The 12606-nt window shown below is 41.9% G+C and overlaps 1 protein-coding gene across 1 annotated transcript in view; it reads left to right on the top strand.

The window, feature by feature from the left end:
* The window catches only part of LOC127650851 (potassium voltage-gated channel subfamily H member 8-like), a 54770-nt gene that overhangs the window by 14978 nt on the left and 27186 nt on the right, over positions 1–12606 (top strand). The window contains exons 3-5 of the mRNA XM_052136486.1: positions 4621–4752; positions 11466–11596; positions 11694–11928. Of these exons, the coding sequence (XP_051992446.1) occupies positions 4621–4752; positions 11466–11596; positions 11694–11928 (498 nt within the window). The remainder of the gene's footprint in view (positions 1–4620; positions 4753–11465; positions 11597–11693; positions 11929–12606) is intronic.

The raw sequence follows: 12606 nt of genomic DNA, 5'->3' as shown, positions 1-12606 counted from the left end.
AATTCTTTAGGCAGTGGAGAAAAAAACTGCTGTCTATGGTCGCTTCGCTCAAACTGAGCTAAAAATGGTCCAATACTGTTCTTTGTGGGGTTGAAACATCATGTTTCTGAAAAAGGTTCCATCGGGATCGGTGCATCAGGATAAACTCGGGATTTGACACAATTTATGATATTTCACGGATCACCAACATTGTTATCGCGTCTGCTCTATTAGACCCAATTGATCCACAGCTGCTATTGGTAGATTGGAACTTTTCATGAAATAATCGCACAAACTCTGATCACAAACCGCTGTTTATCATTTCCAGAGTGCAATCACTGTGACAGATATGAGGCCAAATAGGATTTGACAATGAACTTAAATAACCAAGACCCATGAAAGGTCTGGCAGGATGAAGGGGACCCAGTCCCCAACATCATAGTGCATGGGGCTATTTGTGAAAGGAAATGCAAATAGAAATAATGCCATGCTGCTAAAATGATGTCTATGCATTTACGAGTTCTGATGGTACTAGTTTTCATTTTCATATAGGCTACCACATTTCTCAGGCTTTAGAAGTGTGTTAAATGAGTCTATCTATCTATCTATCTATCTATCTATCTATCTATCTATCTATCTATCTATCTATCTATCTATCTATCTATCTATCTATCTATCTATCTATCTATCTATCTATCTATCTATCTATCTATCTATCTAGCTCTCTGTCTGTCTGTCTGTCTGTCTGTCTGTCTGTCTGTCTGTCTGTCTGTCTGTCATTTTAGTACAGCCACTGTACTTTTTAAGGGTTTTATAATTTGCTGAGTTCTTTAATCTCCCATGTTAGACCATCCATAAAGATTTGAATGCAAATCTTACTGTGAACTCCTTTCTATACCTCACCCCTTCTCTCTCATTCAGCACCTCTCTTGTGCTTATTCTCCTCTCCACCTTTGTTCTATATTGAATGAAACATCTCCAGCACACTTGTTCTAGATAGGGTTATTATTTCCTTGGCTTTTTCTTCTCCATAATGGTGAGGCTTTTCCATGAGGAAATGAGAGATTTGACAAAGACTTCACCAGCTGTGAGCAATCACAAGGAATTCTCCCAGAGGCCTCCAGTAATGGCTACTGGTAGAGAAAGTAGAAATACACACACACACACACACACACACACACACACACACACACACACACACACAAAAGAGCACACATATAAATGCCCTGCCACACACTCACACCGCTCAATACCCACGCAGACAACAAATAATTCACACACATAATGTATACCTACATGTGTTGCACTTTCTTGCTTTCCTGGCCTTTTTTATTTCAGATTTGAATATGCTTTAAAATGCTGTAAAAATGTTTTGTCAGGAAACCTATAAATAGGCTTGTGGTGGTAACATCTAAATTAATTCAATCGTTTTTTTTATAAAAATATATATTTTTTTAATATTTAAGCATATAGTTCACCCAGGAATATATATATATATATTTTATTCATCTCCATGTTGTTCCAAAGCTATAAAGCTGTTTTTTAATGCAAAGGGAGACTGTTTGAAGAATCCACATGCAGCTCTGTTCCATACAAGGCCAGTACATAGTGACCATGACTGTCTAGCAAAAAAATAAAAACCTCCAAAAAAGCACCATTAGTCCATACGACTTGTGTGCTATATATGTATATATATTTTTTTACTTCTGCAGCCATACAAAAGCTTTGTGGTAAGAAACAGACTGAAATTAAGTTAGCTAATTATGGAAAATCTTCCCCCCTATATGAACGTAATCATGATTGAGATTTCAGAGCTTCCAGGCAGGGCCAGATTTTCAGTGAATAATGACTTATTTGCTGTTCCTCACACAAAGTAATCAGAGGACTTGGAATATAATGCACAAGCTATAAGAACAACTTTGATGGTCCTTTTAAAATGTTTACAGCTGTATACACTATGAAATGCCATTGGATGGAAAATAAATAAATAAAAAAGCTGCATAAAGATTCTTCTTCTTCTCCTTTTGTGTTCCATGACACATGAGAGTGAGTAAATAATTACATAATTGTAATTTCTAGGTCACTTAAAAATTAATTAATAAACAGGTTGCACCCACTGTTTTCAAATGGGGATACGTGCCTCCCGAAAGGGGTGCTAGAGAATGTCAGGGGAGGCATGGAGATTGATTATAAATTCACCATTTAAAATCAAATGATACATAAATAAAATAAAAATGTATTGTGAAGATAAATGAAAATGATTGGCTTAATGGACCATAGTCCAATTTAATAGTCCGTTATAATACTGTTAAATGTTGTGAATACCATGTGAGAGCACATCCATGTTCATCCATCCAGGTTGTGCAAGCGCAATTTGTTGTGCTTGCAGGCTGTTTTCCTTCACTCTTGCAGAAAACTGGACATGCGCTCTCAGGTATACCATGCTCTATGATATCTCCCTGCTCTCGCTCAAAATGCGCTCAAAACTTTGCTCTAGTAAATCTATTATAAAGCCATATATTTCTGCCTCTGTTCATCTGTCACTTCATCTGGTTCATCTGGTCTTCATTTGTTTTATGACAAGTGTAATTTCACATATAGATGGGGACTGGCTCATGTGATGTAAGTTTATCACAAATATAGGCTAAAAAACAGTTAAGTAATCCCTTTGTCATGAGGACAAACATGTGTTTTTAATAAAAAATTATGCAGAAATGGTTTTATATTATTAATAGAATGTGTATGGCGCATTGCAGAATGAGTCTGTCAGAGATAATATAAGTTTATTGATCATCATTGGTGAATTACTCCAAAACTTGAAATATGATTAATTTTGATTAATTTTGATAATATATCATAAGAGGGAAATACCTGATAAAACTTCAAACAAATGGCTACAGTGTACTTCTGTTTTTAGTGGAAGTACTGTAGATATATATATATATATATATATATATATATATATATATATATATATACACTGGTGGCCAAAAGTTTTTTGGAGTAATGTACAGATTTTGCTCTTATGGAAAGAAATTGGTACTTTTATTCACCAAAGTGGCATTCAACTGATCACAATAGTCAGCACATGAATAAAATAAAAAATTACTATTACAATTTGGAAAAAAATATTCAGAACTTCTTCAACTACTAAAAATTTGCAGATTCTTGGCATTCCAGCTGTCAGTTTGTCCAGATACTCAGGTGACATGTCACCCCACACTTCCTGTAGCACTTTCCATAGATGTGGCGGTCTTTCGGGCACTTCTCACACACCTTACAGTCTAGCTGATCCCACAAAAGCTCAATGGGGTTAAGATCCATAACACTCTTTTCCAATTATCTGTTGTCCAATGTGTTTCTTTGCCCACTCTTACCTTTTCTTTTTCCTGTTTCAAAAGTGTTTTTTTCTTTGCTATTCTTCCCATAAGGCCTGCGCCCCTGAATCTTCTCTTTACTGTTGTACATGAAACTGGGGTTGAGCGGGTAGAATACAATGAAGCTGTCAGCTGAGGACATGTGAGGTGTCTATTTCTCAAACTAGAGACTCTGATGTACTTATCCTCTTGTTTAGTTGTACATCTGTCTTCCACATCTCTTCATGTCCTTGTTAGAGTGTAGTGTACACCTTTGTAAGAAATCTTAATTTCAAGAATTGTGTTGCATTCATTCCTCAAAACAACGATTGACGAGTTTCTAGAGAAAGTTGTTTCTTTTTTGCCATTTTTAACCTAATATTGACCTTAAGAGATGCCAGTCGATTGCATACTGTGACAACTCAAAAACAAAGACAATGTTAAGCTTCCTTTAACAAACCAAATATCTTTCAGCTGTGTTTGATAAAATGGCAACTGATTTTCTACACAGTAAAAAACTGTAAAAATGCTACAGAAATAAAATGTTAATTGATTAATGAATATTAACTGTAAAATATACAGTAACATTGTTTATATATTTTAAAAGACAACACAGTAGTTTTTACAATAACATTTTGTTAAAACATTTTTATTGTTTTTAAATTTAGCATGATTACTCAAGGATAAGGTGTTGAAGTGATGGCTGCTGGAAATGGGGCATGTCTAGATTTGATAAAAAATTACTTTTTCAAACAGTGATGGTGCTGTTTTTTTTACTTTAGTAATGTCCTGACTATACTTTGTGATCAGTTGAATGCCACTTTGGTGAATTAAAGTATCAATTTCCTTCCGAAACAGCAAAATGTACATTAATCAAAAATGTTGGCCGCCAGTGTATATATTATATTTGGCATAGGCTATCTTATCCTATCTGCCTTGCCTTGCCTTGCATAGGCTATCTTATTTATTATTTACTACCTACATAATTGTTGTAGATATATAAATCTGCACACCAAAAAAAAAAAACATTTCAGTTAAGGGTGGTGCAGTATTGTAAAATCTGTCAGAGGAGGGGCTTACTGTTTAAGACCACCAACAAACAAAATGTATCTTTATTATTAGGTCCTCAAGGTAACAGCTGCACATTTGTATTTACAGTATTACACAGTATATATACTGCCCCACATACTGTTCTCTTACATTTTCAGCACTGTGTATATTCTTGTATATAGGCTTGTGAGTCCATATCTAGAAATGCAATGTTCTTCTCTGAATTCTCCTGCAGGTATTGTGTTCTGGTGTCTGCTGGATATTGTGCCTATAAAGAATGAGAAAGGAGATGTGGTCCTCTTCCTAGCCTCTTTTAAAGACATCACAGACACCAAAGCCAAATCTGTCATTGAGGCGAAGAAAGAAGGTAAGCACATGATGGATTAATGTTTCAGTGTGTGTGCAATTTTCTGGATGACAAGAAATTAATGATCTTTCTCTGCAATGTTGAATTGGTCCTGTTTTGTGCTTGTTAAGGAAAGGTGAGATGAAAAATATCTGTTTATAGTTCGACTAGTAACCCAGATCATATCTGGCCTACAGCTCAAAGGAAACCGTGCAAAGCAGGGAATCCTATTGCAACTGTGTTTCCTTGCGTCCTCTCTCTATATTTATCCCCCCATCCACCCCCCTCCACTCTCTCTCTCTGTGTCTCGCTATGAACTGTGCTGCAAGTACATTTATTAGGATCTATAATAAGTGTTAGGCCACTGGACTCCCTGCTGATTGCAGCCTTTTATGGATGAGTTTCTGTCTCCCCGCTCCTCTGGCCCCGGAGCCTGAAATGATCTCTATACCTCTCTAATAACCAGCATCCCAGATCTCTCTCTCTCTCTCTCTCTCTCTCTCTCTCTCTCTTTCTTTCTGTATCCCAGCCCTCCATCTCTCCACCTGTGCACCTTGGCCTATCTCCCTCTCTTTCTGTCTGTCTATCGCTCCATCTCTCCAGTCCTTTTCCTACTTCTGCTCTGGTTTCCCTTGGTACCTTGTTCGCCAGTTTTGCTGTGAGTGACATTTTTCCTTGTTACCCTCGGCGGTTGAGGCTGGAAGCCTAGCTGTCATCTCGTTTCCTCAGCTGGCTGATTTAAAAATGCTACATGCTACACGTTCATTCACACACATGCACATGTACAGACACAAACACATACAAATGTTCAATGTCCACAGAGGCTCCACAAATACTGTACTTTTGTCTTTTTCACAGTGAAAACGTTGCACTATTTTTCTCTTGTTGGCAATTTTTTTATTGGAGGCCTATTTCATTTGTATTTTTGCAACCTGCTAAGGACTTATTGTCATAACACATATGGAGCACATTCTTGAATGTTGATTTTTTTTTGGAAAGAAAGCATCCTTTACAAGGAGATATTTGTAAAAATTAAATATAAACAACCTTTTTTCAGAGGGAATTGGGTTATTTGTCCAGTACACTTTTAAGCACTCATTAGAGAGCAGGGGCTGGCTGCACCAGCTATATGTACGTTACAACTTAGCCTAGGTGTGGCGTAAATGGGCACTAAGTCACAATTAATGCACTACTATATATTTGAGCATTGCACCATTAAACTTAGGTAGAACGTAACCCTATGTATAAACTAAATATTTAAGGAAGCCTCCAATAAGGAGCAACTGATTGAATAAAAAAGCAGACTCACTTAATGACACCAATGAGCTCATGTTTTGCGTGACAGGCTCCAATCCTATTGCCAAAAATGATGATGTTGGCATTTACACTCGTTCACATTTACGGGAGAAAACATTATGTAAAAAACGTTTTTCTTCAGCATGAAACCGATCTAACAGTGCACTTTCCTGTGTAAGCTGCCCAGTGTCAAGTTTCAACCTACACTATATAAATATATACTAAAATTAATAAAGGTCTGTTTTTCCAGCCTGTTGTATAAGTAATTATTTATTTATTGTCCCTTATTAATTTTTGATTCAGTTATTAAATATTCTTATTTACATAGGCTAAATAAACCATTTATTAAATCTTTTATTACATATCGCATTTCAATGGGGATATAATTTATTACAGGTGACAGTTACGTGAGAAAACAAGGTTTGAACATCAACCATAACAATATCAAACTGAAATGCATGGCTTTAACACTTCTGTGTATAAATTTGAAGGCTACTAATTGGCTCAACACAAGTAAACGTCATTTTGTGCGACTATGCATTACTTTACAGAGAGCTTACAACCTACTAGTTAAGGCTTGCATAAAGAACAGGTGGTGAAACCAAATTAAGCACTGACTTAGTTACAAAATAACTAGTAGTTACTAAGCCCTTAGTGTGAACTTTATGTCCTAACCTACATGAGAACCTACACAGAGCTAGTGCAACCCTAGCCTGGTGTATCTTTAGTTTTTGGATTACTGTTGTAACCTCCATTTCCTGATGATTCCCTGAGGGAACGAGACATTGTGTCGATGTAGTGACACTAGGGGTCACTCTTGAGAGCCCCAAACACCTCTAATCTTTGAAAGAAGGCCAATGAGAATTGGTGAGTGGAATTTTCATGTCAATCCCCCGGACATACGGGTATAAAAGGAGCTGGAATGCGGCCACTCACTCAGGTTTTGTGCAGGTTCAGCGGCTAGTACAGCACTGTGGCAAGAGGGACACAACATCTTGTTAACTCCATCATGGAACGGAGGCTGCAACAGTGACCGAGACGTTACCCTTCTGTCACTCACTCAACGTTGTGACCAGTTGAACCGTGTTAATTGAACTGTGGATGCATGTGCTAGCAAGCTGTTTGCGTAATAGCAGGTGCATCAGTCTGCACATAACCTCCCCCAAGGCCCCAAAAGACGTCATGTAGTTCCCCACATCCTTAAGTGGCAAGCCACTTAAATCTTCCACATCCTGTCCAGGGGCCTGACATGGAGATTCCAGAGGTGCCAAATAGTGCCCCGTTCCTGAGAGCGGAGGTCCTGCCTCAGGGGAACTTTCCAGTCAGGGGCTGTCGTGAGGAGCGTGAGAACAAGGGTGACCTGTTCCTCGTCCTCCCTGACCTTGCATAAAGTCACAGTTGTGCAGCCCTCGGGGCCAGCTGTGTGCCAGCACGTCTGTGCAGAGGGGAGCCCCCGTCAGAAAATACCAGAGCGGGCATTGGGAGGATTCCCCTCAGTCGCTGCTGACTCCAGAGGAGGAAATGGCGGGCGAGTTGAAGCATGCGACTCGGATGTGAGATGCCTTGGGAGTTTATATATGCCACCGTCACTCTGTTGTCCATTACCAACACACGCTTGCCCTGGATCAATAGTAAAAGCCTCCGCAGGGCGAGTAGTACCGCCAACTACATGAGACTGTCAACATAGTCACGGACCTGTCCAGGAGCCAACGGCTGCATGCCCGTTGCACGCGGTGCCCCAGCTTAGTTTGGAGGCATCTGTCATAACCACGACGCACCTGGATGCATGCTGTAAGGGAACCCCTGCCCTTAAAAATGCAAGGTCTGTCCAAGAGCTGAAGAAGTGTCGGCTGATCGGCGTGATGGCCACACAATGTGTGCCATGGCACCGTGCCCATCTCGTGACTCCAATCTGAGGCCAGTGCTGGAGCGGTCTCATATGTATCAATTCGAGCGGTGTGGTTGTCGCTGAGGATGTCAAATGGCCCAGGAACCTCTAAAACTGTTTCAGTGAGACCACCATACTCCGCCTGAATGAGTTCAGGCAGTTAAGCACCGACTGTGCGCACTCGTGAGTCATAGAGACTGAATCTAACTCTTTACCGCGAAAAGAGATACTCTGAGCCTGGGAGAGCTTGCTCTTTTCCCAGTTGACCCGAAGCCCTAAACGGCTGTAGTGCCTGAGCACCAGGTCCCTGTGTGCACACAATAGGTCTCGAGAGTGAGCTAGAATCAGCCAGTTGTCAAGGTAGTTGAGGATGTGAATGCCCACTTCCCTAGCGGGGTAAGGCCTGCCTCTGCGACTTTCATGAAGATGTGAGGCGACAGGGACAAGTCGAAGGGGAGGACCTTGTACTGATATGCCTGCCCTCGAAAGCAAACCGCAGGACGTGTCGATGTCGAGCCGCAAACCAATCTTGATGCCGGACGCACGCTAAAATGCATTTCTGCATCAGCATCTTGAACGGCAGTCTGTGCAGGGCCCGGTTCAGAACTTGCAGGTCCAAGATTGGCCGCAACCCACCGCCTTTCTTCGGTACTATGAAGCTGTGAAGCCCTTTCCTCATCTCGGCTGGTGGGACAGGCTCTATCGCATCCTTCTGCCAAACCAGGGCAGGCGCCTGGCAAACTGAATCGCGTAGATGAGTGGGTTGGTCCTGACCAGCTGCCGCGATGGGTTGGATAGCGCTAGCCATGCGTCTAAGCTCCGAGTGAGGGGCACTAAGGGGACAATCATGTCTGACGTACCTGTGGGTGGGTCCTCACGGCAGGGGGAGCATGAGACGCCATGCTTTGTCTTGAACACGTGGCTGCGCTGAAGGGGCCCTCGAAGCACTTACCTTGCTCCATGTACCCGGCATCAGGGGGGACGGTGACAGGGGAGGAGGGGCTTTTTGCCCATCATTGTAGCTCGTCGCAACGAGGTGGGAGGCCCGCGTTCGTGGCATCCAGGCCACAGGTTCTCCATGTCCAGTTGCCGTAAACACCGGCTGTGTGACTCAAGGAGTGTGGAAACTGCTCTCTATGAAAATGCGGGTGCCGCAGCCCATTCAGGGTGCGGTGAACACAAAACAAAAGAGAACACAAGATTTACCTTCTGGCCCTTCACCGGGGAAAGGAGTAGTCTGGATGCCAGCTCCAGGGTTCGGGTGAACGCCTTTCTCCCTGGGTTGTCCATCTCAGGGGTGCTTTGGAGCCTTCCTCGAGGTCCTAGTTCCAGGCCGTGAAGCTGTGGGTGTCCGCTTCCTGTGGGGGGGCTCTACACTGGGGCCGAGGACTGGGCTCGGCTGTGGCAGAGCAGCTGGGGTACAGGATCTTGAACCGTGCCAGGCCAAGATGTGTTGTATCACCTCAGTCTGCTTCTTCACCACCGAGAACTGCTGGGCTAAGTCCTCGACGGTGTTGCCGAATAGGCTGATCTGGAAGATTGCCGCGTTGAGAAAGTGAACCTTGTCGAACCCTCATCTCGACCAGACACGCGCAGCTCTTTCAGTGCTTTAGCCTGGTGTACTTGCAGGAGGGCCATGACATGCAGAGCGGAGGCGGCCAGTCCAGCGGCACTGTAGACTTTGTTCGCCTGAGACGACGTAGTCCTACAGGCCCTGGAGGGGACTGCTGGGCGATCCCGCCAGGTGGCGGCGTTTTGTGGGCACAAGTACACCTTGGCCTCCCTGCCATAGAGGGTTGGGAGAGCGGACGAACTGGGAAGTCAGGTTCGGACAGAAAAGGGGGGCGTGGCCACTGTGAAAGGTCAGGGCTGGCAGACCCGAAGGTGGCAGCCCAGTCGAATCCTCGGTATCCAACATTGCCAACGCGCTCTCCGATGCGGCGATCGAAAATGCATCCTGCTTGCGTGCTCCAAAAGAGAAGTTAAGCTGGCCCTGAGGCAAGCTGGTCTCATCTTGGAACTCAACGGAGGCAAACGAGCGTGCTGGGGAATGGGAGGTCCGTGGGGATTCACCAGGCGGGGCCGCTCACACTGAAGTCCCCAAATCGCCTCCAGCACCAGCTACCTGTAGGTAGAAGGCCCGGCGTGGGGGGCAGCTGGAGCGGCTTTACCCCGGAAGAAGGAAAGCCGTGATCACACCGTTACCATGGTCATGTTCTCCCAATGAGAACATGGAACATCCACGAAGGCTGCCTCAACATGATCACTGCCCAGACACGTGAGGCCGTCGGAGGCGGAGAGATAACGACCACTTCCAGGGTCAATGTGTTTTGCTCTAATAGAGGAAATATACTCTTTTGAAGTAATATATACTCTTTTAGAGCTGTTGAAGCACCCAGGGGCGTACTCTGCACTTATCGTGCAGAAAGAGAGAAAGTATATCTGCCGTATATCCAACAGCATACGCTTCTTAGAGATGAATGGACCGGCAGTGGAATTCAGCTCGCTGACACACAACCACTTGACTCCAAAGAAAAAATATTAATGAGTGGTTGCGAGCCAGCTCCTTGCATACCCGTATGTCCATCACAGATCAAATTGTTTGGAGCTCCCAAGAGCGACCCCTAGTGTCACGACATGGACACAACGTTGAAGGAGTGACAGAAGGGATACTACTGTACTAGTTAAGTCTTTGTGTTTATTGTTGGAATGAAAATATTGTGCCAACAGAGCCCTTGAGACTGAAAACCAAGAGTGTAAAGCAGGTCACCAGCAGAAAAGAAGTTATTCTTGTTTCACACCAGCTTTTGTGTAACAGCAGTATGGAGGTCAGAAAAAGGAAAACAGGCCACTTTGTATAAAACCACACTCAATAATAGTCACAAACTCTTTGGCACTATTTGCTTGCAAACATTGATGTAGACTTATTTATCACAAAGCAACAAAAATCACTCCTTGAATTATAAACTACAATTTCCTTAATTTTTGGAAAGATTAGTCTGTGTGGACATAACATTTTCTGGAGCGAATTCAAGCTGTTAAGGGAAGATAAATGTTTCTTACCACATGTTAGAGGAAAAAGTGCCCTCTTTTCAGGGTCTATACTCATTTATTACAGTATCCTACTAATAACTACTCATGTCAAGTCATGCTCCAAATGTTGTGAATATCAAGATATAAAGGTTCTCAGTTGTGCAGGTGTGAACCACTCAAATTATCTATCTAATATTTTGCAAATAACCCACATGCAACTCTTAGTCCACTCCACTATTTTGCCAAAAAATTATATTTACTCAGATTTGTTGGGGGTTGTTGGTTTGCATTCTTTAAGTAAGATCAAATAGATTTTTCGATTTTTATTTTAGATGTAATCTATTATTATTCAAAATTAAGAAGGAAAAAAATACAAAAGCATGTTAGATATGAACACATGAGTACCATAAGAAAAATCATAGGAAGGTGTTTGCAATTAATTTGGTGTGATCTATTTTTATTTCTTGATGGAATATCTCCCACAATGCCCTTGACTTTCATAACAACCCTTCCACAGAGTGCCGTCCTGAGCAGGTCAAGAGTGGGTCTCCATTCGGCTCCAATCGGCTGCGATCGAGCACAGTTCTGTACCACATTTCAGGACACCTGCATAACCGACAAAAACAGAGTAAAATTAAACTTAACAAGGTGAGAACATACAAATTCTGAGGATATAGAACAATCCAGCCAACTGTTTGTCCCCCCTTTGTCATAATCATTCTTGCTATGTCTGTCATGGTAACAGAATGTGTTTGGTGATCCACCGGCGCTCCCTGAATATAAAGTTGCTGATGCAAAGAAATCAAGGTTTATTCTTCTCCACTTCAGTACCTTCAAAGCAGGCTGGGATTGGCTGATCCTTCTGGCTACATTCTATGTTGCCGTGACGGTGCCGTACAGCGTTTGTTTCATTGGTGATCACGACTTTACACGTAGCACAACAGTCACTGATATTGCTGTCGAGATTCTGTTCATCATAGGTAAGGGAATTTAATTTTGATCTTTGACATTGTATTTGGTGTATGCACAGTCCTTGAGTCAATGACATAAAACGTATGTTTTTCCTTGTGAATTTGATTCTAATTTATGACATCATCTTTGCTCTATCACATCTCTAATCTTTTCACATGATCACAATAATGTCTTTAAATCAGTTTCATGCTCAGTGACATCTTCGGTTAACAACATTTTGCCCTGTGATCAATTTGACATGATTTTTTACTGAGATATTACCTTGTATGATATCAATATTCCATAGCCTGATTATTATCGGTGTTTGCTTAAGCAAGCATCACTATCATTGAACATACTGTAGACTTAAATTCAAGGAATAACCTGAGCCATATCTAGAGACCGGAATGTCATAAAGACTTGGGTATGGGCTCTTATAACTTGGGCTAACCACACAGAACACTATAGATGATGTTACTCTGGCGTCACACCACAGGAAACCACGCCTCTGGGTTCTTTCAAGCAGCAGGTTTCAATGGTGGAAAGAGGCAGCACTGCAGTTTTAATAATCTTTTAAGCTTTACAGAATGTAATAATGTATTTTTAATATTAATAAAAGTTATTATAAAGGAATATCTATGGTTTACAATGAAAAGAATATGTGGGTTATTTTCTGAAATATCGGCAAAACAAGTTTAAACTTGGTT

The sequence above is a fragment of the Xyrauchen texanus genome, chromosome 10 (assembly GCF_025860055.1).
Source record: "Xyrauchen texanus isolate HMW12.3.18 chromosome 10, RBS_HiC_50CHRs, whole genome shotgun sequence".
Classification (NCBI taxonomy): domain Eukaryota; kingdom Metazoa; phylum Chordata; class Actinopteri; order Cypriniformes; family Catostomidae; genus Xyrauchen; species Xyrauchen texanus.
Note: the sequence above shows the minus strand (reverse complement) of the source record. Positions and strands in the feature narration are given on the sequence as shown.